Raw genomic sequence first — 23032 nt, 5'->3', positions numbered from 1 at the left:
GTCATTTCACTGCGCCGCGGTCAAGCCGTTGAAAGCCCCGTGTGTCTCATGCAGACGCTAAAGAGTGCCTCGTGCGTTGGTCTCAGACGCTGAGGGCCACTTACCAAGCTGTCGTATTTGACGAGTTGAGAGTGAGAACGGGTTGGCATACCTCATAACTGCATTGATGATATTGGTATGTCAATCGCCTATCCCTACCCATGTTTTCAGCGGTCAAAAATAAAGGTAAAAATGCCAAAAACAAAAAATCTCTCTAAAATGTGTACACAAGGCCAAGATGCACTGAAGTTCTGCCAAAACTATTTCAGAAGAAGGTTGACACACATTGGACAACAAAATCCACTTATAGAAATCTTCTCAAAAGGAAATAAACTACCACTTGCAGATCCAAGCAGGAAGCTCAGATAAGTCTGACAGAACATATCAAAATAGACAAACCAGACGAGGTGTTTACTGTCTGTTTTAAAGCATGTATAAATTACAAGAGGGTGTGTAGGAAAAATGTCCCTGTGTTACTCGTGCTGTCAAGTGTAAACATAATCCAGGTACATTTTAAGTACCTCAAGACAAAAACTAAATACTGTAGGCTATACAAGACGTATGTTAATGCTACTGATATACACTATATTGCAGAGGTGGTGTCAAGACTACAAAAAAAATAATTTCTTGGTGATTATTTTTATTTGTGCTATCAGGGGAAAAAAACAGCACTTCAGCTTGTGTGTGAAAAGCCTTTGAGGTGAGACGATCCGCAACATTGCTTGTTGACAGTAGGCTGTATCTGGGGAGCAGAGCTGCACTGACAGCAGTTTTCATGCCTGTTAAACTCAGCCAATCATGATTTATTGTTTTTTTTACATTCAAGCTTTCTCTTTCTTTCTTGTAGGAAACACATAAACTAGTGCTGTCAGTTAAATGCGTTATTAACGGCGTTAACGCAAACCCATTTTAATGGCGTAAATTTTTTTATCGCGAGATTAAAGATGCAGTAGCTAAGTCTTATAAAACTAACTTTCTGTCATATTTGCTGAAACTGACCCTATGTTCCAGTAGAACTACATGAATTATGTAATATAAAAAAAATCCAGCTCCTCTGGCACCACCTACAGCCTGTACTGCGATTGGCAAAATTCCACCGCTCCCGGTCGATTTTATCCAATCAGGGCCACAGGGGGGGGTCTATCTGCCTCTCAATCACTGCTCAGGCACGTAGACGAATATATAGCGTTCTCCCCTCCCCTTTCCCCGCGCACGAGCTGCAGAAAGATTTCCCAAAACTCGGGTGAATATTGGAGTGGCTTTTCAGAGGTGGCATGAGCCGTGAGCTCCGGGATTTTAAAGATCTGAAGAACGATGCAGATGTAGCCACATTTCTTCTCGACAGGTAAAATAATTACCATGAATGATTTATCTTTCACTTGGTTATTAGTAGTCAAAATCCACACAGCTACGTTGGTGAGCATGATAATAACGTTTGCACAGTAGTCGGTCTGATATGATGCTGAAATGGCTAACGTTAGCTTGCTAGTTAGCATCGTTTTACTGTTGGTGAGTAAAATAAACATTGTGTTGGTGTTTAGTTATTGAAAATGTTGTCTGTCTGACATGCCGTTAGTTCTGTCACACTCCCTTGTGTGGGAGGGGCTTAGGAGACGGTTTGGGCTGCAGCAGAAAGGGGGGAGGGACTGAGAAGTTGTCGATGTTCAAATTTGTTGGCAAAGTCCTGTATCTTCACAATCTTACCTACAGCAGCTTTAACGTTCTTTTCGGCCTAGCAAACTTGTAGTTTTTTTCACATGCTGTTGCAACAACTAGTAACGTTACAAAAACTACAACACCACACCGGATCTAGCTAGACCAGAAACAAAACAACAGGTACGTTGCACACACTTGTTTGGGCTCGCAAGCCAGGCCAAAGAGTAGTAGGCTAACGTTATGTTTTGAGTGGATGGCGAGCGCGAGATGCCGAAATGGATGACAATAAAATTCTGAATGGAAAGTTTACTTTTAAAAAGTTGCCAAATAGTTCCATTGACAAGACCAAAGTGATCTGTGTGTTTTGTCGTTGTGAACTGAGCACGTCCAGTCTGAAATACCACAAGCACACAGCTGATTCTAATTCTCTGCCCCCTCGTCAAAGCCAGGCGACAAGAGCACAAAGCAAGCCGATCCACTTTTCCATGTTGATAAGAGCATTAAAATGAGAAAAAAAAAAGAATGGGACAAAAAGAAATCAAGGGACATTTAGAAGAGATAAAAATGTGTGATTAATTGCGAGTTAACTATGAAATTAATGCCATTAATTGCGATTAAATATTTTAATCGTTTGACAGCACTAATATAAACTATACAGATGTGGAGGATCAGTGTTTGCCGCTAACATACTGTAGTATAGGACACATAAACATGATGATGCAATGTGAGGATTGCCACAGCAGTAACGCGGTTTGTGTGGACACCACACGTGTTCAGCTCAGTAAGGTACAGGCGCAGGTAAAGGTGGACAATGTGGCCCTCGAGTAAGAGATAGAGTGAAAAATGTTGCACATTGCCTGCCAATAAGCTAAATAATTTAGTTGTTAATTAATTCACTATTCAACTCTTAATTGTAATAGTTAATTTACAACGTTGTTAAGAATAGCTAAATAAATAAATTATGCTACACGATAAATAGAAGGCGACAAATAGATCTCATGATCGGTGATAAGTATCCGTATCGGCCGATCCTGCTTAATAATGTGCCACAAAAAAATGCATTTTACCAAGACTTATGCCACTGTTATAATATTCATTGTATTGCTTTCTCCTGTTCTCTGTTTCTTTCTCTTCTACATATTTTCAAAATCCTCAATCCTAAAAGCAAGGCTGTTTTGTAAAATAATACAAAAAAAGGGAAGGCACAAACACCAACCATCAATCTTTTCCCTGGCCGTGCTCTGGCACGAACGAGTAAGGAATGACACACTGAAGCAGATGGAGTCTGAGCCCTCTGTCAGCCTGACTGATGAGGTTTACAGAGCAGTTTAGTGTTAGCTAAACCATCCCTCACATCTCCTCCATCATCCCTTGAAGGGTATGTAGTAAGACATAAAGCCTGCCCGGAGAACAGGTAGGAAGCCTCTGCAGGAGATACCCACTCAATCACATGGTGGTATTTCATGGACTTTTAGTTAAAACCCCTGCCAGTACAATGATTATAATTACAGCTTTCTTTATTTTGTTACATGTTGAGAATCTAAATAATTTCCAGAGAACCAATTATTCTGTAATTGCATGTTTTCTGAATTTGCAATAATAGGTAATTGCATGTTTATTTTGCAAGAGGTCAAGAATGCAATATTACAGCAGGACAGATATATATATATATATATATATATATATATATATATATATATATATATATATATATATATATAAACCGTAATGTTCTAATTCTAATTGGTTGTATTTGTCAGGAAAACCTGGTCAGCTTTAGGATTTTTCTAGCAGGTGTTGACAAACTTGACTGATGATTTATTGAGTCAATATCTTAACGTAACACTGACAATTTCATAACTCCATTGTTCACTAATATTTTAACACACAGTGCTTCACAAACCATCTGACATCCATCATCTATTAATCCGCGGGGTTAAGAGGTTTTGGTGGAAAGTAGCACAGAGGAGGCAGAGACTTTCTGCTATGGCATTACAACAGCCAGTAAGGTCTGGCTACACCACAGATACTGGGACTGGAGAGAAAAAATGCTCTGGGTTGTTTGCATTTCTTTAAAACAATCACAATCATCTTGGGCTGCACTAAGCTCTGGACGCAGTGACAGTGCCTCTGCAAAATAGTATCAGGAAGGAACTTGTTTTGGTGGAACATTTGCACCCCTCAAAAGAAATTGCCACATACAATATTAAAGGCTGTGGCTCAGTGGTAGAGCGGTCGCCTGCCAATCGGAAGGTTGGTGGTTCGATCCCTGAAGTGTCCGAAGACACTGAACCCTGAGTTGCCCCCGACGCTCGGGGGTAAATGTGTGGGAATGTTTATCTGATGAGCACAGCGTATGAATCCTGTTGGTGAATGGTTTTTATTATGTAAAAGCGCTTTGAGTAGTTGTTAAAAACAGTCCATTTACATTAAATGAAGTTAACTATTCACCTCAAACAGTAAGTTTCAAAACTTGCCATTTTCAGCATGTGGCTCGCTAGCTCAAAGTTTGTAGTTGTTCGTATGGAAGGGATTTTGAGAACTCCTGTGTGTGGCTAACCCGCGGGTGTCAGGCTTTATCCTGGAAATGTACTTCCATTTCAGACTAGCCAGCCATCTTGTAACTATGAAAATAATAACATCTAGACATTAATCATTGCATTCCTGGATGTTAGCGTCACCTAAACAGGGTATAAGGTAAAGTATTGGTGGTAGCCTAATTAGTCCAGTCATTTTATGAAAAAAGGTGGGCCAAATTGCAACAGAAGCAAACTCAACTGATTTTGTATCCTCAATATGTCCTGAGTAAGGAAAAAAAAGCCCCGAAGAATCCCATTAGGGGAAAGTTTCTAAAAGACCCAAACATAGCCTATTCATACGCCTTTCATTCTTTTTCTTACGTGAATAGGGTACAAATTTTAACCTTTAGATATCACCATGACAATTACTGAGTTGATTACTTACATCAAGACAAACAAAATATGTATTACAAGTTTTTTGAAATTGTTTGTTAACGGTGCATAATCTAATTACATATGTGCTAATTTGCATAAATACCACAACAGATCTAAACATTGGGTATAGCCAAGTGAAAATGGCTTGTTGAATCATGTTGACATATAACAGTAAAAGACAGGCAGGAAGAAGTACTTTAAACTAGCCATTCTCTAGTGGTCTGTACGTAATTTGATTGTTTGATCCAGCCACTTTTTATTTTACCTACGTTTTGTCTTCTGCATTCTCCTTACCCTTGTCTCCTGTTCTTCCCTCAGACTCATCCCCCATAAACGAAAACCCACGGATCCAGCCCCAAACCCCATCTCTGTAATAATAATTAATAAAGGCTGGTTTAAAGTACTTCTTCCTGCCTCTATGTATTTATGCTCATGGGTAGCCTAAATGGGTTCCATTCAGACCTTAACATTAAGTCTTTTACGGTTATATGTCAACAAGATTCAACATACGTAATCCGATTATGCACCGTTTGCCCATGTTAACAAACATTTTCAAAAAACTTGTAATACATTTTTTATTTGTCTTGATGTAAGCAATCAACTCAGTAATTTTCATGGTGATATCTAAAGGTTAAAATTGTTACCCTATTCACGTGAGAAAAAGAATGAATATATGAATAGGCTATATTTGGGTCTTTTTCGAAATTTTCCCCTAATGGGATTCTTCAGGGCTTTTTTCCCTTACTCAGGACATATTGAGGATACAAAATCAGTTGAGTTTGCTTCTGTTGCAATTTGGGCTAGGTTGACCCCCATTTTGGCTTAAAATGACTGGACTAAATTCATTCATTTTTCTTTGTGGGGATTGGTGCAAATGAAGTACAAATCCTGAATAACTTTCACCATAGATAAAAATATACTGTTTAATATGCTTCTGATGTGGTGTATCTAATTAAGCAGACATATATATCGTCGGTCTTATTAAGACTTTGCCATAGCCTTGGTTTTTCTGTCCTAAATAATAATATTCAGCGTGGAAAATAAATGGTGAGCAGCCCTGGTGAGCTTGAGCTACATCTACGTTACTAACATTGGGTAATTCAGCAAATTGTACCGAGTAGCCTAACATAACAAACTGTCAGTCATCAATCATTGCTCCAGTTGACCAGTCAACATTAAGGTTAACGGTAACTCCGTTAGAAGTTTGGACTTTTTCTCCATATAGCTATCTATGTCTTTAGACATCTAACTTAACTTGCATTAACAAATAGGGCGATTTAACATGTGGTGAGTTCAGACACTTTAGACGGGAAAGCGGTTACCGTTTCACCGAGGAGGGCCAGGACATGCGGGGTTTCTTCAGCCCGGGTCGCAGCTTCTCCAGGGTCCGGTTGCGGCACAGGTAGCGCTCGTTGTCCGAGTTGAAGCGCTGTTTGATCCGTATGTGAGTCCTGGGTTGTCGCCACAGATGTTTGGGCGGCTTGGCAAGCCCTGCTCCCTCTCTGCTCAGCGTGGTACACTCCATTTTCTACTTTAGTTTGTTTTTCTTGTTTCCAACCGGGTTTTGAATGAAGAAAAGCGTTGAGAAACGGGCTGTCTGCGAGTTTGAGGAGGAAACCCCACGCTTTAAAGGACACAGAGCTGCGCGCGCGGCATGGTTGCTGCTGTCCACGAGTCAGAGTGCTGAAACGACTCTCAGCCTCTCAGTCAATATCTACTCTCTCTCTTCCTCTTCTCTCTCTTTCCTCCTTCACTCTCTAGTATTCTCTCCTTTTATAGTCTCATCTCTTGTTCCTCATCTCGCACTCTGCCCATCTACATCATTTTTATTCCTGCTCTTTCCATCTGTTTCTCGTCAAACTGTCATCAGTATTCAGCAAAAATCAACACAAATAAACATGTATCTACAGTATTTCAGGTGCGAGCTGTTGGTAGGCTATTGTCAGAGCAACACAATGGCAGATTAACCAATTAGTGAACCGACATAAAATGAATGGGCAACTATTTTAATAATATCTGTTAACAGGGGAAATGGCAGCCTAGACCTATATATGTAGCTTCTTAAATGGAAGGATTTGCTGCTTCTCATTGGTTTGGTTGTAAATTTGGTTGGTTGGTCTTGGATCAGATGAATAAAGTAAGTTAAAGGCTTAGTAGGGCTCAGGAAAATTACATAAAATATTACTCTTTTTCACCAGGACTACTTTTCCAGAGAGTACAGAGTAAATAAACTAAAAATAAGTAACAAGTGTAGTAGTATAGTGTCCAGATTGCAGTTCATATTTAAAAGCCTGTAGGCTCATTTGTTGCCTTGTAAACCTAATTTGAATTGATTTCAGATAGTGGTACCATATAATACTCTTACATGCAGCACTTTTGGCAGGGATGTGGATCCTCTCAAAAGTCCTGCTGACTTTGTGCGACCATTAGGGGCTGATAATGGAGACTATTTGAACATTTCTATCATTCATTGGAGGGCAATTACATTTTGTAGAGCATAATACAGTAGCTATGATATATGACGCCTTTTTAAAAGGCAAACTGCTACTGTTACTAGGCTATATGACACAAATGTAGGTACTGTAGTTATTTCTTAAAAAAGCAATTTCTTATTAAAAATGTAGTAACTGTTGGTCATCATTAGGCATAGTTTTAGGTCTTTGTTTTACTAGGTTACGTTTTATTTAATGAGTAGCCTACAGTACCATACCTTTATTGCTGGAAAATGTGGCTATATGTCATACATTCAATTTGATTCGCATGACAGGAACATAGGTGGTCACCAAGCCTTGTGCTAATCAGTCTAAAAGGAAAATGATGGGCTATATCATTAACTAACAAGCTGTTCATCCAAAAGTTTTCACTCTGATAAAAGAAAAAAATCATTATTACAGTATGTTATATTCACCCCTCTATTTAATGTCTGGACATCACACACATAGGCCTATATGATGTTTGAAAATGTTTAAGCATGAATATTAGAAAAGACACAGTAATATAGATAGGGACACACACAAATACACACACACGCACACGACAGGATTCTTCCAATTACCAGGCATTTTGTCAAGGGAAGAGGGCTTTACTTATGACCTGAATCCACTGTGTGTGTGTGTGTGTGTGTGTGTGTGTGTGTGTGTGTGTGTGTGTGTGTGTGTGTGTGTGTGTTTGCAAGCAGAGCTGTTAACTTCGCTGTCACTCAGAAAGCTTCAGTTGTTCAGACAGAAACCCTGCTGTTTCCTCTGTGTCTACCTGGACTGAACCAAACACAGTGATACAAGAAAGGGAATTATAGCTATGAGCTGAGGTAACTCTGCACATTGACCTTAGAGAGACGAAGCAAGAGTGAAAGAAAGAAAGAAAGAAAGAAAGAAAGAAAGGGCTTCTGTAGTCAGAAACCAGTGTAATTACTGGATTTTCCTGGCTTTTTAACCAGTTACTTTGTTTATTTTCCATCACACTGATTGATCAACCAAATATATTGATGATGAAGGCCAAAACCAAACACACCAGAACAACAACTCACACGATGAATTACAACAACAAAAAATATCGTTTTCAGAAGTAAATGTTCATGCTGCATGAACATCAACAGGCAGCTTAACAGCTCTCAAACGATGCAGGAGTGGTACTAACAGGCACCAGTATTATAAAAGCAGAACCAACAGCAAGAGCGCTTAATCTCCATAATATGCACAGTATGTATACTAACCTGTAATATGAAAAACCAACAACATAAAAACACAGCGATGCAAAGCAGCTTTTTGATTGTGTATCATCAATTAATAGAAGTGCGAACAAAGTGTGTATGAGTGTCACTGACCCGTGCTCATCATGACTGGCCAGTGCTTGTCTGTAGAGAACTTCCAGACGGTCCAGAGGCAGACCGTGTGTTATAGACGGGCGCCGGCTGTCACATGGGCGCTCCTGGCAAGAGTGCCTCCTCCACAGAGGAGGCAGCAGCAGCGGCCCTGAGAAACGCCGCCGCACCGCCTGTTGGACCGCAGGCAGAGAATCCCGACGACCCTGAACCCCGAGGGGAAGGGAGAAAGAACACGAGAGTCCAAAACATCAGTGTGATCAATGCATAAGACAGCAAGATTATATCATGTAGTATACTGCGGAGTATAAGTATAATCATGATATAGCTTCAATGACATAAGAATATAAACTCAGTTGTCAGTTTAGTAAACATACGTAACAAAAATTAATAATACAAAAGGCCTGCAAAAAATTCTGTCTTTATAAAGGTTATAATGTTGAGTTTTGGTTGAAACTGAGAGGTATTTATTAAAGTTAATGGTCATTTTGGAGGGTGCAGTTTGTTTGTAGTGCTGTTAAATTGTATTGCATTATACTGAGAGGAAACACCTGTCTTTAGGGTTTATTCATTAGCTTTTTCTAACCGTGCTTGCAAGCATGGCTCTATATAAGTGGATTGGCACAATATATTTTCGCTATCATCATGAGCATGTTAGCATGCCAATACTAGCATTTAGCTCTAAGCACCGCTGGAGACTCTTGTATATGAATATGTATAAGAAGTGTACATTGTACAACATACTGCATATCATTATAGATATGTTTCATATAGTATGAATGCACAATGTAGCCCGAGTATGTTGTGTACTTCAATCAATATAGCAATAACACAAATGACTCAGAACTCCATTAATAAAACATTAGAGATGAGACATTAATGTCCCACAGAAATTATGAAATATAACCTAATCACTTACAATTACCATATGTTTGCAAAACATCACTATACTGTTGATGCATGAATAGATTATGTATATATATGGTTTAATAGTTCAAATGAGAATCATAAGAGCCCTGCTATAACAAACTAAATGCTGAAATTATTCAGCTGTCTCAATTTGAAAACATTCAACAAATAAGTGAATCAATAATTCATTTACACATATCAGTCAATAGACATGTGGCATCTGCCCTCTGGGTATTGCAGGCGTAGCAAAAACACTTTTCACATCTGACACTCAGTAAGTAGTTTGTTTGTCTCCTTCCCTGACCATTTAATTGGTGTTTTTTTGCATATTCTCCCTGCAAATCCATTTAATATCCGATGATGCACTGTAATTGCAGATCGTAGCGATAAAAGACGACAAGCAGAGAGACAGCAACTTTGTCTGGTTGACAAACAGCACTATGGCAAATCCAGTGTGAGCCTGTGTGTGTGTGTCTGTGGACTTCTCCTCATTAAAAAGTGTCAAATGGGACGCCTAGCTCACCCGGTAGAGCGTGCGCCCCTGTAGGCTCAGTCCATGGCAACGGCCCAGGTTTAAATCCCACCTGTGGCCCTTTGCTGCATGTCATCCCCTTTCTCTCTCAGTTTTTATTTGTCTTTTAATTTTTTAACATGTTCCAACACATAGACTAATCAATCTCTCTCTCTCTTTTTTTTTTTTTTTTTTTTTTTTTTTTTTTTTTTTTTTTTTTTTTTTTTTTTTTTTTTTTTTTTTTTTTTTTTTTTTTCTTTTTTTTTTTTTTCTCTTTTTTTTTTTCTCTCTCTCTCTCTCTCTCTCTCTCTCTCTCTAAACGCACTAAAAATAATCATTAAAGTCATATTATGCTAATTGTCAGGTTCATAATTGTATTTAGAGGTTTAATTTTCAGAAAACACCATATATTTGTTGTACTGCACATTGCTGCAGCTCCTCTTTTCACCCTGTGTGTTGAGCTCCCTGTTTTTAGCTACAGAGTGAGACATCTCACTTCTGTTCCATCTTTGTTGGGAGTCGCACATGCGCAATAAGTACTGCTAGCTAGTCTTTTGCAGAGTATGAGGGAGTGCCACACTAGCAGATAGGTAAGCATTATAACATGTTACAAAGTGATGCACGTTTGTCACAGAAGTAAAAGCTGGACTACAATAGAGCTGTTTGGAGCAGTTTGTGAACAGTGTTTTCTGTTGGAGACGGTAAGTCCCTTTGGAGTGGACTTTTGCGCTATAATGTGCACAAAAAGATATATACAACACAATAAAGGAATGGGGAAAAGCCAAAAAGCATAATATGAGCACTTTAAGAAAAGTGTCAAATGAAATTGAGGTAACCCCAAAAATCCATGCTCATTTTGGCCCAGGCCCCGGCAGCTCAGAGCCTCTGTTTCCTGTGTGCTTCAGCAAAGTTCAAGGAGTCGTCACCTGGTGAGAGAGAGGTGATGGATATTGATCTGCCATCTTGGAAGCTACAACAACAAGTCTTATTTCCCTGCTTGGTGCCGTCAAGCATCAAAAACCAAACATGTCCTGCCATCCACCTCAAGCTACAATACACACCGTCATCTCAGACAGTCTTTGTCTCTGGTCCTATTGGATATCGATTTTCTTCATCTTTTAAGCCCACATGAACAAGAAAGTGCTCAGAATAATGGAAAGTTTGAACATCTACATTTCCATCTGCCTCATCTGCTGATTAAGGCCGTATAATAAGTGCAAAAGCTTCTTGAGTTGTGGCCAAGAATGAACTGTCAAGCTCAATCCTTTTCAGTGACACCAGGTTGCTTTATTCGTTTCTTAGTTTACTATAGTTCTGCTAGTATAAAAACTTCAATTACATTTTATCGAATTTAATAAAAACCTTGTTTGAATGTGAAATGTTCTGACGAGTAGTGTTGGTGTCCCCAGAATCGAATCACACTCGCACACTTCCTATACGTTCACATTCACTGCAGGTTATTTAGAAAAATCAGGTTATGCAAACCATCGTAAACATGCAACCAATCAGTAATGCTATTTCTCTTCTACCACGACCTTATTTTGGAAGCATTACTTCTCTTTTTGTGTGCTTGTGTCGGAGAGCTGAACACCGGTTTTCATCACAACAATGTGGCTGAGTTTAACAGTCAAATGTCCAGCAGTGGACATTAACTTGTTTATATTTCTGGGGTGTTTTTGTATTAGTTTCAGTTTTAGTCTGACTTTAGATGGAATTTTTTTAAATTGTTTTTTTTACACAGTTACGGTAAGTTTACAGTAGAAGGGATCTAGCTTCTCTAATCCTCTACCTCAATAACAGAAACCAGGTAACCAGGTCTCTTCTTTGCATGACATTTAAAAAAAATTGCTTTCAGGAGTATTAGATAGTAACCCGGTTACTGAGGTCAATGTAAATGCACAGCTGGCTTTGGGTCAACACATATAATAATAATAATTTATGCTTTCATTCTAAACTGGTTTCTGTGGCACAGAAATATTTTGTGTGTATATATATATATATATATATATATATATATATACATACACACACACACATATACACACACACATATATATATATATATATATATTTTTTTTTTTTTTTAAATAGGTTCTGACTTACTGACTGCATATTTGTGTCAAAACAAAACCAGGAAAACCATCAAACTACTGGATTAACATTAATTTAGTAGTATTTTAGTAACATTTATTTCTTAAACATTTGAAACTAGCATACCAAAAGCCTTTTTATAGGGTATTATGCTATGTGCATTCCAAGTGGAACAATTCAACAGAAGGCCTACAATCTGTTGCAGCAAATCAAGTTTTAATTCAGTTGGAGCTTCTCTCAATTTCCCCTCCATTACAATAGTTTGTTTTATTTTTCATTTTGGATTTATTATCTGACAAATCTTTCTCTCTGCTGTTTATGTGTCTTGATGTATTTTTGCAAATTAGTCAGTTAGCCTGTTGTGTAAATGTGGCAATCAAAGCTCTAGTGTCACTGAACAGATCCTTGTGATTTGGCTCTATACACCTTCCACCAATCATTTTCTTGCAAAACAACACAGACAACTGCTGTCATAATTCAGCCTTTTGTGCTCGGAAGTTGATTGGTGGACTGTTCACCTCATAAGAAGAGCACAGTGCTTAATATTTAGGATCTGTATGTTGTCTGACATGTATTTCATACCTGTCTTATTCTATTTTAGTTGTTTTCACATTATCTTTAACAGAGTATTTTTTTTTTTAACTGCTCTTTAATGGTTCATGTAAAGCACTTTGAACTGCCTTGTTGCTATATAAATAAAGCTGCCTTGCCTTGCTACCAATGGGTCTGATTGATGAAGCCTGACTGCTCCCCACAGTGCAGATTTTTTTTTTGCTAGAATCAGACGTCTTGGTCAAAATAAAAAAGGAAATATATATCACTGTGGAGCATTTAAGCCATCAAAGGGAGTAGTGTGTGTGTTGAGTGCTAACGGTGGCAGCTCAGACCTCTTGCTGCTTAAACATGCATCCAAAGTCTAACGCCACAGGTATTCCACAATCCACCTCCCCCCCCCTCTGCCCTGCACAGCATATACAGACTTATCTACACTCTATTACCATGCATAACACATAGGTATACATATGCTCACAGATAAAGAAATTGCACACATACAGTGCAGTATTTCTCCACACACGGACACACACAAAGACAAGTAATCAGAGATGATGAGAGCATTTCATCAGGACACGTTTGTCCTTCATGAGAGCAATCAAAGCCATTGCTGTTTTCCTAATTAGGAAAATGAATATTAAATCATCCTAATGGTGAGAGGAGTGGGGCTGGATAAACCTTCCCACTGTGCGAGTGACGTGTGATATGTGTGAGCAAATAACAGCCAGCCAGAAGAAGCCTGTTCCTCTGATGCAAAGCTGGAAACATTCACCTGTATGTGTAATGACACCCGGGGGTGCAAAGAGTATGATTAGCGTTGCTCCATAAATAGAGGCAGTCTCCAATCAACCTTCTACCTCTCTATGAAGGTGTGTGTGTGCCATGATTAACTCTGCAGGCAGACATAAACAGAATGTTTTCATGAAAGTTGGATTTTTTGTACTTTAACTTGTGAAAATGTGCCTGTTTAGAACAAGATAATAAATGAAAAGCCACTTTAAATGCTTCTAGCTTTAAAAAACAACTGATGTGACCCTGACTAATATGTGTTGTGTATGTGTGTGTCCCCTGTGTCTTTATTAACTGCGAACAAAGCCCTGAAGTATAGACAAAACCTTTAGGGCCCTGAGATAAGTCCAAACACATTCATCATTAAACAGAGAGACAGGTTGTGATGCACAGTGTTTGTTTGTGTTTGTGTGTGTGTGTGTGTGTGTGTGTGTGTGTGTGTGTGTGTGTGTGTGTGTGTGTGTGTGTGTGTGTGTGTGTGTGTGTGTGTGTGTGTGTGTGCCTTATTTACCTCAAGCCGAGACATTGGTGCTGGTTATTTGTTGCAGCAGCTGAAACAAAAAAACAACAAAAAAGAGAGGTAGTTTTAAAATGACATTCATCACTCCATAATCCAGTTTTATCAGAAGACATTACTACAACTCGATCATTATAAAGTATACTAATATAATATCTTTAAGTGGAAATAAGGAAGACAGCTGATGTTTCATATGAAAAAATGAACAGAAAATGTCTGTTACTGCTTACTGGCAAAGTAATCATCCATCACTTCACTATCTGCCAAGATTTCTGGCGTTCAATTTTCCTGCCCAAACCAGAATCACTTTAAACCTTACTTTAATTTGATTAATTTGATTGGAGTGCAAATCAAACACAAGAAAAAAACACAATAAATAGTATAGGAAGTAAAAATGCATTTAATCTCTAATACATTAAAGAAAAATGAAAGTGTAAGTGGCCTAAAAAACTAAACATTAAAGACGATATAAAGTATTCAAATGACTCATCAACACCACCTGGCATTACCATGTGCTCAGTGATGACGTATGGATCTATGAGCATGACAGAGGCATCACAAAGGCTGAAAAGTCTTTCTACCCAGCTAGAAAAATACATGAAAGCACTTTTAATACTTTGATGAACTTATTTGTTTATTTTGAAGCCACACACACACACACACACACACACACACACACACACACACACACACACACACACACACACACACACACACACACACACACACACACACACACACACACACACACACACACACACACACACACACACACACACACACACACACACACACACACACACACACACACACACACACACCTCTGCCCACAACATGCAGTGATGAAACACTGCTGCACTAAGTTTAACACAATAAACAGAAGTTATAACTCCACAGCAGGGACGAAATGTGTAGTCTAGTGTTCGAAAGCCAAATTAAATTAGGACACATTTTTAAGCGCTCCATATGAGGGACAATAAATCATAAATTGTAAATTGACAGCACTTAAATGCTCACAACACTGTACACATATTCAAGCCCATATCTACCATTAAAGACACTCAAGGCTGATTTATGCTTCGGCGTCGAATCGACGGCGTACCCCCGCAGTACCCTCTGCGTCGCCGCGAACCCCCACCAAGCCCGCCGCCGTAACTCGACGTGCACCTCCAAAAATGTGTTACTTTGCATCATGGCGACGCAGACTGCAAGGACTGTGATTGGTCAACTCGTCCTGTGTGTTGATAGTTGATGTTTCAATCAGCCTACCGTGGGGAATAGCAGCATGCTAGTTCACGGACATAAGCTTTACAAATAAACTCAGACATATTTTGGTTACATTGACGGGGTTATCTGTTTGTAAAGTTTCTATATGTCAGTAACGTTTTGAAATTAGAACTTCGCCAGCAAGCAGTACTTTGTGGGCAGTAGTGCTAAAGTTTGCATGCTACCATAACATAACAAACTGGCTGGCAGACACCTCGCAAATAACCTCAGACTTATCACCCCCTAGCGTTATGGCGGTGAAATGCACCGCGATGCAAAGCAACGGCGACGCAAAACTCCGAAAGGGTCACGACGGTGTAGCTACGGTGTGGAGTTGACGCAGAAGAATAAAACATGGTTAGAGTTCACATTCCACATCGGGGAATATTTCAGGCTGATTCAAGTATATATTTTTTTAGACTTTTAGACATAGTTTATTTATACAGTATATATTTATTTTATTCCTGGTAGTCAGCAGAGTTGATGTCCTGTTAAAACTAGGTATCTCCAAAGTGGATAATTTTTCAGATAAACTGAAGGATGTAAGTGTTCCTTCATGGGTTGAGGTAATTCTACTTCTTAGGCTAAAAAACTGAGAGAACTGGACTCTTTTTCTTAGCTAATAAAAAGTGGACACTTTGAAGTACAGAGACCCTCATGTTGGGAAAAATAAAATGTACATACAATATACTGTTAATTTTACCCAAATAAATAAAACGTTGGACTTAATTTTTGGTGTTGGACTCGTGCTTCTAACACACACACACACACACACACACACACACACACACACACACACACACACACACACACACACACACACACACACACACACACACACACACACACACACACACACACACACACACACACACACACACACACACACACACACACACACACACACACACACACACACTTTATCAATTAAGCTTCAGTATCTGTAGGCTGGCCTAGTGGCTCATCCAAAGGATTTGAAGGTTCAGTGTCTTGCTCAAAAAAACAACTGAACTACATGCCCTGAGGTTATAGAGGCTCCTCAGGGTTCTAGAATTGCACTGGGGACTCAGAAAAGACCGATTTTTCTTCTTCTAAATGGTCAAAATCAATGCAGCGATCAAGATCAAGATATCCTGGCCAGTCCATATCCATTATGCAGCTCAATTATCCCCCCCCACACATCCTACGTCTTTCAAACTCCTCCACTTCACTTTGTAACAGCAGGCTTTGTTGTTAAAAATGTAAGCCTAAAGTTAAGATAACCCTAATGACCGCCACAGAACACATTACACAACACAGTTTTCACAGTATTCTAGTATTAGTTGTGTTGACATATTAACACTTCACTGGATATTTGTGTTGTGTCACAGGTCTCATTACATTATTCCACTCTGCAGTCCAAATTTGACTTCATTTGTGTCAGTTACAAACTACAGTAGCTCCAGGGGGGACACAATATGAGGCGCTGAACCAGAGATTTGTGTATGATTATTAAACCCCTTAGGCTACAATAGTCCTTTCAATCTACTATTCAGTTTAATCTTTGTACAAACAACATAAAACACAACAAGGAAACCTTCAATACAAATGTTTTATTAACGCTCAGCATCCCAAACTGTCAACTATATCAAGTTTGTTGTTTCATTGTAAAAGAAAAACATCTAACCAAGTCTCTGTGTGCTTCCTTTTGTCTTTTATATTAAAATCAATTAATCTGCAGATTATGTTATTGATTACTCAACTAATAATTTTATCTATAAAATGCCCTTTATAATTTCCCATACTACCAAACCCAAATATATCCAGTTTACTATCATGTATGAAAAAGAAAAGCATAAAATCTTCACATTTAAGAAACTAAAACTAGCAAATGTTTGTCTTTTATGCTTTTAAAAAGGTTATTTGATTATCAAAATAGTTGCCCATTCATTTTACTTTTTTTTTTTATACAAATCCATCTGAAACTTTCAGTATTTGTTTTTATTTCTTTTGCCTCCAAGAAAAAAAATCTTCAGCTTGAAACCCTCTGCCCCCTGATACGCTCAGTCTGCCAGACCTTTTTTAAACCACAGCTCTTCCCCAGTTTTTGACAGCTTCAGCAATATTATTGTATATTTTTTATACATTTTGGTCAGTTGTCTTTCACTTCTCAGAGTAACGACCATGGGTAAACCTGCCTTTTCTCTGCCGTGAGCTGACATTTAAGTAGGGCTGGACGATTAATCGCAAATATATTGACATTAAAATTCTGAAGCTGTTATCAATGTATTTTTCCCATGACGATAATTTTGATTATTTATTCCTGTTGATAATGTTGATTGATGTGTTGTCACGTGACTTCGCCCGGACCAGTCAGCCGCATGGAAAGCATAAGGGAGGATAACTCAAACACTGAGTCCGAGTCAACTGAGCAACAAAAAAAAAACGCAGTGTCCGTCGTCTGGAAACATTTTGGCTTCAGAAAAGATGATTTAGAACAACGTGATTAATTATCGTTATTGAGGTCAAATGTGCAATTAATTGTGATTTTAGGTCATATCGTGCAGCTCTACATTTAAGGATGAAGAGTTTCTTAGGAGTGATCCACCAAGGAGCTGTCAGTTGTGATTTTTCTGAAATGACAACTAAATCTAACGTCTATTTAAGGGTCTAATTGGCAAGGTCTCAGAGAAGTCAACTAATTTGTGCTTTCATTAACGGCAGGTACGTTAAGGAATGTCAAACACTTAAAGTGCTCATATTATGCTAATTTTCAGGTTCATAATTTTATTTAGAGGTTATATCAGAATAAGTTTACACCATATCTTTGTTGTACTGCACGTTGCTGCAGCTCCTCTTTTCACCCTGTGTGTTGAGCTCTCTGTTTTAGCTACAGAGTAAAGCATCTCACTTCTGTTCCGTCTTTGTTGGGAGTCGCACATGCACATTTAACCATTTTCACATTGACTAGCAGCATGATATATTACACATCTCATAACATCTTGTGCTGCAGTTGTTCAAAAGTTCACTGTGTGCGTTGTGCGAACCCTCCTGTCCTGGCACAGCAGAGTTTGTAATGATTAACTATCTCAACAGTGGTGTCCTTGTCTTAAATTCTACAACCAACCGTCATAAAGTGAACACGCAAGGCGTCTTATGATGCTGTCGTTGACGCACATCAGATAGGTCTGTTAAGATTTGAGCTGATAAGGACCATCTGAGCAACGTTCAAGAGCTTCACTACGAAATGAGATTCACAACCTTCACCCCCTTCACCCTTACCACCCACACATCTCTACGAATTATTACTATCATTATGATTGACATGTCTTTCCTCTACAGTAATAGGATATTAAATAATTAGTTTTAACCTGAACAAACTTGAACTTTCCTGCAGATGGTCTGTGAGTGTGAACAGGTACATGAGTTTTGCAATAAAACAACATCAATAATACAGTATGTGACAGGATGTCGAATTCCTACTGACCCAATTGTTTTGTTACTTAATGACAACTCTAAATTACACCTGCTTGGGAGACAGAGGAACATTTGGCTAGCCAAAATGATAGCTCAGCGCTGCCCCCCCCAATCGCTTTGTATAAAACAGTGGTTGGCGTATTTTCTGGACATAGTTATGCTTGAGCTCTCTACAGCAAGGATTAACAAAGCCAAATCATCAACTATCAGCCTATGGGAAAGCACAGCAGCACAAATATCAGACTTAATGACCTCAACCCCACAAGAAATATAGGAGAGTGATTAGGCAAGGTGTGATTTCTGTTTGTTTTGTTTTCCTTGAGACCGCAGAGGGTGGGGGGTGGGAGAGGGTTTTTGTTCTTGTTCAATTTGTGTTTATCTGTTCTGTGCACCATCTGCTATTAGCTGTCACATGTTGGGTAACTTGTTTTGTATGTCTGAAGGTGCCATCAATCCTCTCATCTAACTCTCGGAAAGAAATCCCAAAATGTCTTATTATTGCTTTAACAATTGCAGTTATATATTCTTGCACATACTAGTACAGACATTTTGGAAATAATTTTTATTGCACTTTTCTTGGACCATGGCAATGTGGAATTACACATTGTACTTGTATTATGATGTAGCGTATGTGATATACAGTGCCTTACGGAAAGTATTCGGGCCCCTTGAATTTGCCACATGTCGTTTCAGGCCTCAAACATAAAGATATAAAACTGTAAATTTTTTGTGAAGAATCAACAACAAGTGGGTCCCAATTATGAAGTGGAACGAAATTCATTGGCTATTTCAAACTTTTTAACAAATAAAAACTGAAAAAGTGGGTTGCAAAATTATTCAGCCCTTTTACTTTCAGTGCAGCAAACTCTCTCCGAAGAAGTTCAGTGAGGATCTCTGAATGATCCAATGTTGACCTAAATGACTAATGATGATAAACAGAATCCACCTGTGTGTAATAAAGTCTCCGGTATAAATGCACCTGCTCTGTGATAGTCTCAGAGGTCCGTGTAAAGCGCAGAGAGCATCATGAAGAACAAGGAACACACCAGGCAGGTCCGAGGATACTGTTGTGGAGAAGTTTAAAGCCGATTTGGATACAAAAAGATTTCCCAAGCTTTAAACATCCCAAGGAGCACTGTGCAAGCGATAATATTGAAATGGAAGGAGTATCAGACCACTACAAATCTACGAAGACCCGGCCGTCCCTCTAAACTTTCAGCTCATACAATGAGAAGACTGATCAGAGATGCAGCCAAGAGGCCCATGATCACTCTGGATGAACTGCAGAGATCTACAGCTGAGGTGGGAGACTCTGTCCATAGGACAACAATCAGTCGTATACTGCACAAATCTGGCCTTTATGGAAGAGGGGCAAGAAGAAAGCCATTTCTTAAAGATATCCATAAAAAGTGTTGTTTAAAGTTTGCCAAAAGCCACCTGGGAGACACACCAAACATGTGGAAGAAGGTGCTGTGGTCAGATGAAACCAAAATCGAACTTTTTGGCAACAATGCAAAACGTTATGTTTGGCGTAAAAGCAACACAGCTCATCACCCTGAACACACCATCCCCACTGTCAAACATGGTGGTGGCAGCATCATGGTTTGGGCCTGCTTTTCTTCAGCAGGGACAGGGAAGATGGTTAAAATTGATGGGAAGATTGATGAAGCCAAATACAGGACCATTCTGGAAGAAAACCTGATGGAGTCTGCAAAAGACCTGAGACTGGGACGGAGATTTGTCTTCCAACAAGACAATGATCCAAAAACATAAAGCAAAATCTACAATGGAATGGTTCACAAATAAACATATCCAGGTGTTAGAATGGCCAAGTCAAAGTCCAGACCTGAATCCAATCGAGAATCTGTGGAAAGAACTGAAAACTGCTGTTCACAAACGCTCTCCATCCAACCTCACTGAGCTCGAGCTGTTTTGCAATGAGGAATGGGCAAAAATGTCAGTCTCTCGATGTGCAAAACTGATAGAGACATACCCCAAGCGACTTACAGCTGTAATCGCAGCAAAAGGTGGCGCTACAAAGTATTAACTTAAAGGGGCGGAATAATTTTGCGCGCCCAATATTTCGCTTTTTTTATTTGTTTAAAAGGTTTGAAATATCCAATAAATTCCGTTCCACTTCATGATTGTGTCCCACTTGTTGTTGATTCTCTTCACAAAAATTACAGTTTTATATCTTTATGTTTGAGGCCTGAAATGTGGCAAAAAGTCGAAAAGTTCAAGGGGGCGAATACTTTGCACGAAGGCACTGTATAAACATGTGCTTTGATGTAAATGGTGTCATTGTGTACCAAAAACCTTCATTAAAAATAGCACCACATGTTAAGTTCAACTTCAAATAGTTTTTAGACTTTAGAGAGAGATGTCTGACCTCCATTAGCTGAGGCCAAATATCTCTGCATGCCACGCCCTCGTTACACAAGAAGGAGCTTAGCGAAACCACATGTAGTTTTCCGGCTTAAACTGAGTGACTGAGTTACTCACTCAGGCAAACAAGAGGATACATTGCCTTTGGACAGTAATCACTGAGGGACAGGAGCAATCTAGGTGTGTTTTTACTCTGCTTTGCTCTCTACTGCAGACTAATTTCTTTAAGTGGATCAGTACAGTATAATCTGTCACCGCTTTGTTCTTGAGTTTTAAACCATCAACTCTGCATTTTGTTAAACACGACAGCTATGACAAATGTAATCTTTTCTGCAACTGGACAGCGTAAAGCTTTAAACTAACATTAAAAAATAGTACTTACACTTCAGAAAAAATACTGCTGCCGTGAGAAACTTCGAAACTGACAAATAGTCTGAATTTTAGTCACCTGTCAATAAAAGACCAAGGTTTTTTTCTTCTTCTCACCAGTGATTTCTAAAGAAGTGACAAGAGAAATGTTTTTTTTCTTCTGTAGAATTACCCAGTGAGTCATGCAGACAGACAAAAGCAGACTTAGGCATGGGCTCTGCAAATGTTTGCAGATGAAACACCCTCAGATGGTGATGATGATAAGGGAAGGAGGAGACGGCTCAGTGCTGCGTGGAGCAGCACGCCATCTGATGGACACAGAGAGGATGGTCATGGTAAATAGATGACTGAAGGATTCCCAAAGTTTTCCACGTCAGACAAACAGGTCTAACAGAATAACTTTACTGTGAAGAGGCTCTGTGCAGAATATGTGTGTGTGTGTGTGTTTTGAGCGTGGGGGAACTACAGAGACAGAATGAAGGAAGTAGATATGGAGGAAGGAAGATAAAGACAGGAGGAGGGAATGCGTAAATATTATGGGGAAATACATTCCATGTGGGTTTCCTCACGAAGTTGAATTATGCCAACAGTTTAACAGACACAATCCTGCTTACATACAAACAACACAACTGGAAACTACTACAACTGAATATGTGCTGCGCAGATCTCTTAATAAACACTGTAGAGGATATTCTCAATGAGAAAAATGTATTACAGTGATATATAAATACTCTGGCAAACTTCCATTGAAGTATTTCATGTTTTACCTATTTTTGGTTAATCTTTTTTACAGGAATATAATGGGAATATTAAAGTAAATATGCTGTGAAGCAATACAAACACACTATTAAATCTAATGAATGTATAATAGGGATTAGATATAACATTAACGAAGCTTATATCAGTCGAAGTATCTAAGTAAGTCAGAGTATCACATATCCTTATGTCCCTATATGTATTCAGCAGGGATAGTACAAGACTCCCACAGTGAAATCCGTGATTTTTCAGAATTTTCTTTCATAGGAGCAAACTGTCAGCCCTTCAGTTTTCGAGCTTACTTTTTCATGGAAAACACGTACACATTAAATATATCGGCTGTCTCTCTACGCGGATCTACCGTCATGTCACAGTTTAGAAAGTTTAATTGTACGGATTAAGTTTAACTCACCGCAGCGGCCGTCTTCTCTCGCCGTCTTTTCTTTGCAGGGAAATTCCACTGGACCTGTTAAAGGTGTCAATCAGGTAATGCTGCTGCAGTTATGGTTCTTTTCCATTTTATTGCCGCTGATTAGTTAGTTAGTTTAGACTTCAAACTCTGCAACATGCAGCGCTGCGTGCCTGCGTGCCCGGTCGGCCGTCACTGTGACGTCGAGCCCCGCCGGATCACATGACAGGAAGTGTAGCTGTGGGACGTAAACAACACTAACCACGAGGTTGGGTTTGCTCTGTGGCTACGAGGTTGGGTTTGCTCTGTGGCTTTCAAACTTTTTTCCTGCACACACACACACCTTTTTTGCTTATCTATCATTTATTTTTTGTTTTTTTACTATCACTCCTCTTGATTTATTTATTGATCTATCGAACCATCCATCCATCCATGTCTCACCTAAAACAATTGGACTGAAATAAGGGCTCCATCCCTCCCACTCACAGATGTTAATCAGATTTATTAAGCAAACAAGTTAGGACAATATGTCAGACGTCTACTTCTACTTATG

General features: G+C 39.1%; 1 protein-coding gene across 1 annotated transcript in view; it reads right to left on the bottom strand.

The window, feature by feature from the left end:
- LOC120564959 (cAMP-specific 3',5'-cyclic phosphodiesterase 4D-like) overlaps positions 1–22668 on the bottom strand; it is a 108884-nt gene extending 86216 nt beyond the window's left edge. Inside the window, exons 1-3 of the mRNA XM_039810232.1 lie at positions 22483–22668; positions 13833–13872; positions 8473–8675 (exon numbers count right to left, since the gene is read on the bottom strand). Of these exons, the coding sequence (XP_039666166.1) occupies positions 8473–8675; positions 13833–13847 (218 nt within the window). The 5' untranslated portion in view covers positions 13848–13872; positions 22483–22668. The remainder of the gene's footprint in view (positions 1–8472; positions 8676–13832; positions 13873–22482) is intronic.
- Positions 22669–23032: the final 364 nt, after the last annotated feature.

Source organism: Perca fluviatilis, chromosome 9 (assembly GCF_010015445.1).
Source record: "Perca fluviatilis chromosome 9, GENO_Pfluv_1.0, whole genome shotgun sequence".
NCBI lineage: Eukaryota > Metazoa > Chordata > Actinopteri > Perciformes > Percidae > Perca > Perca fluviatilis.
This window is presented reverse-complemented; position numbering and strand designations above follow the sequence as displayed.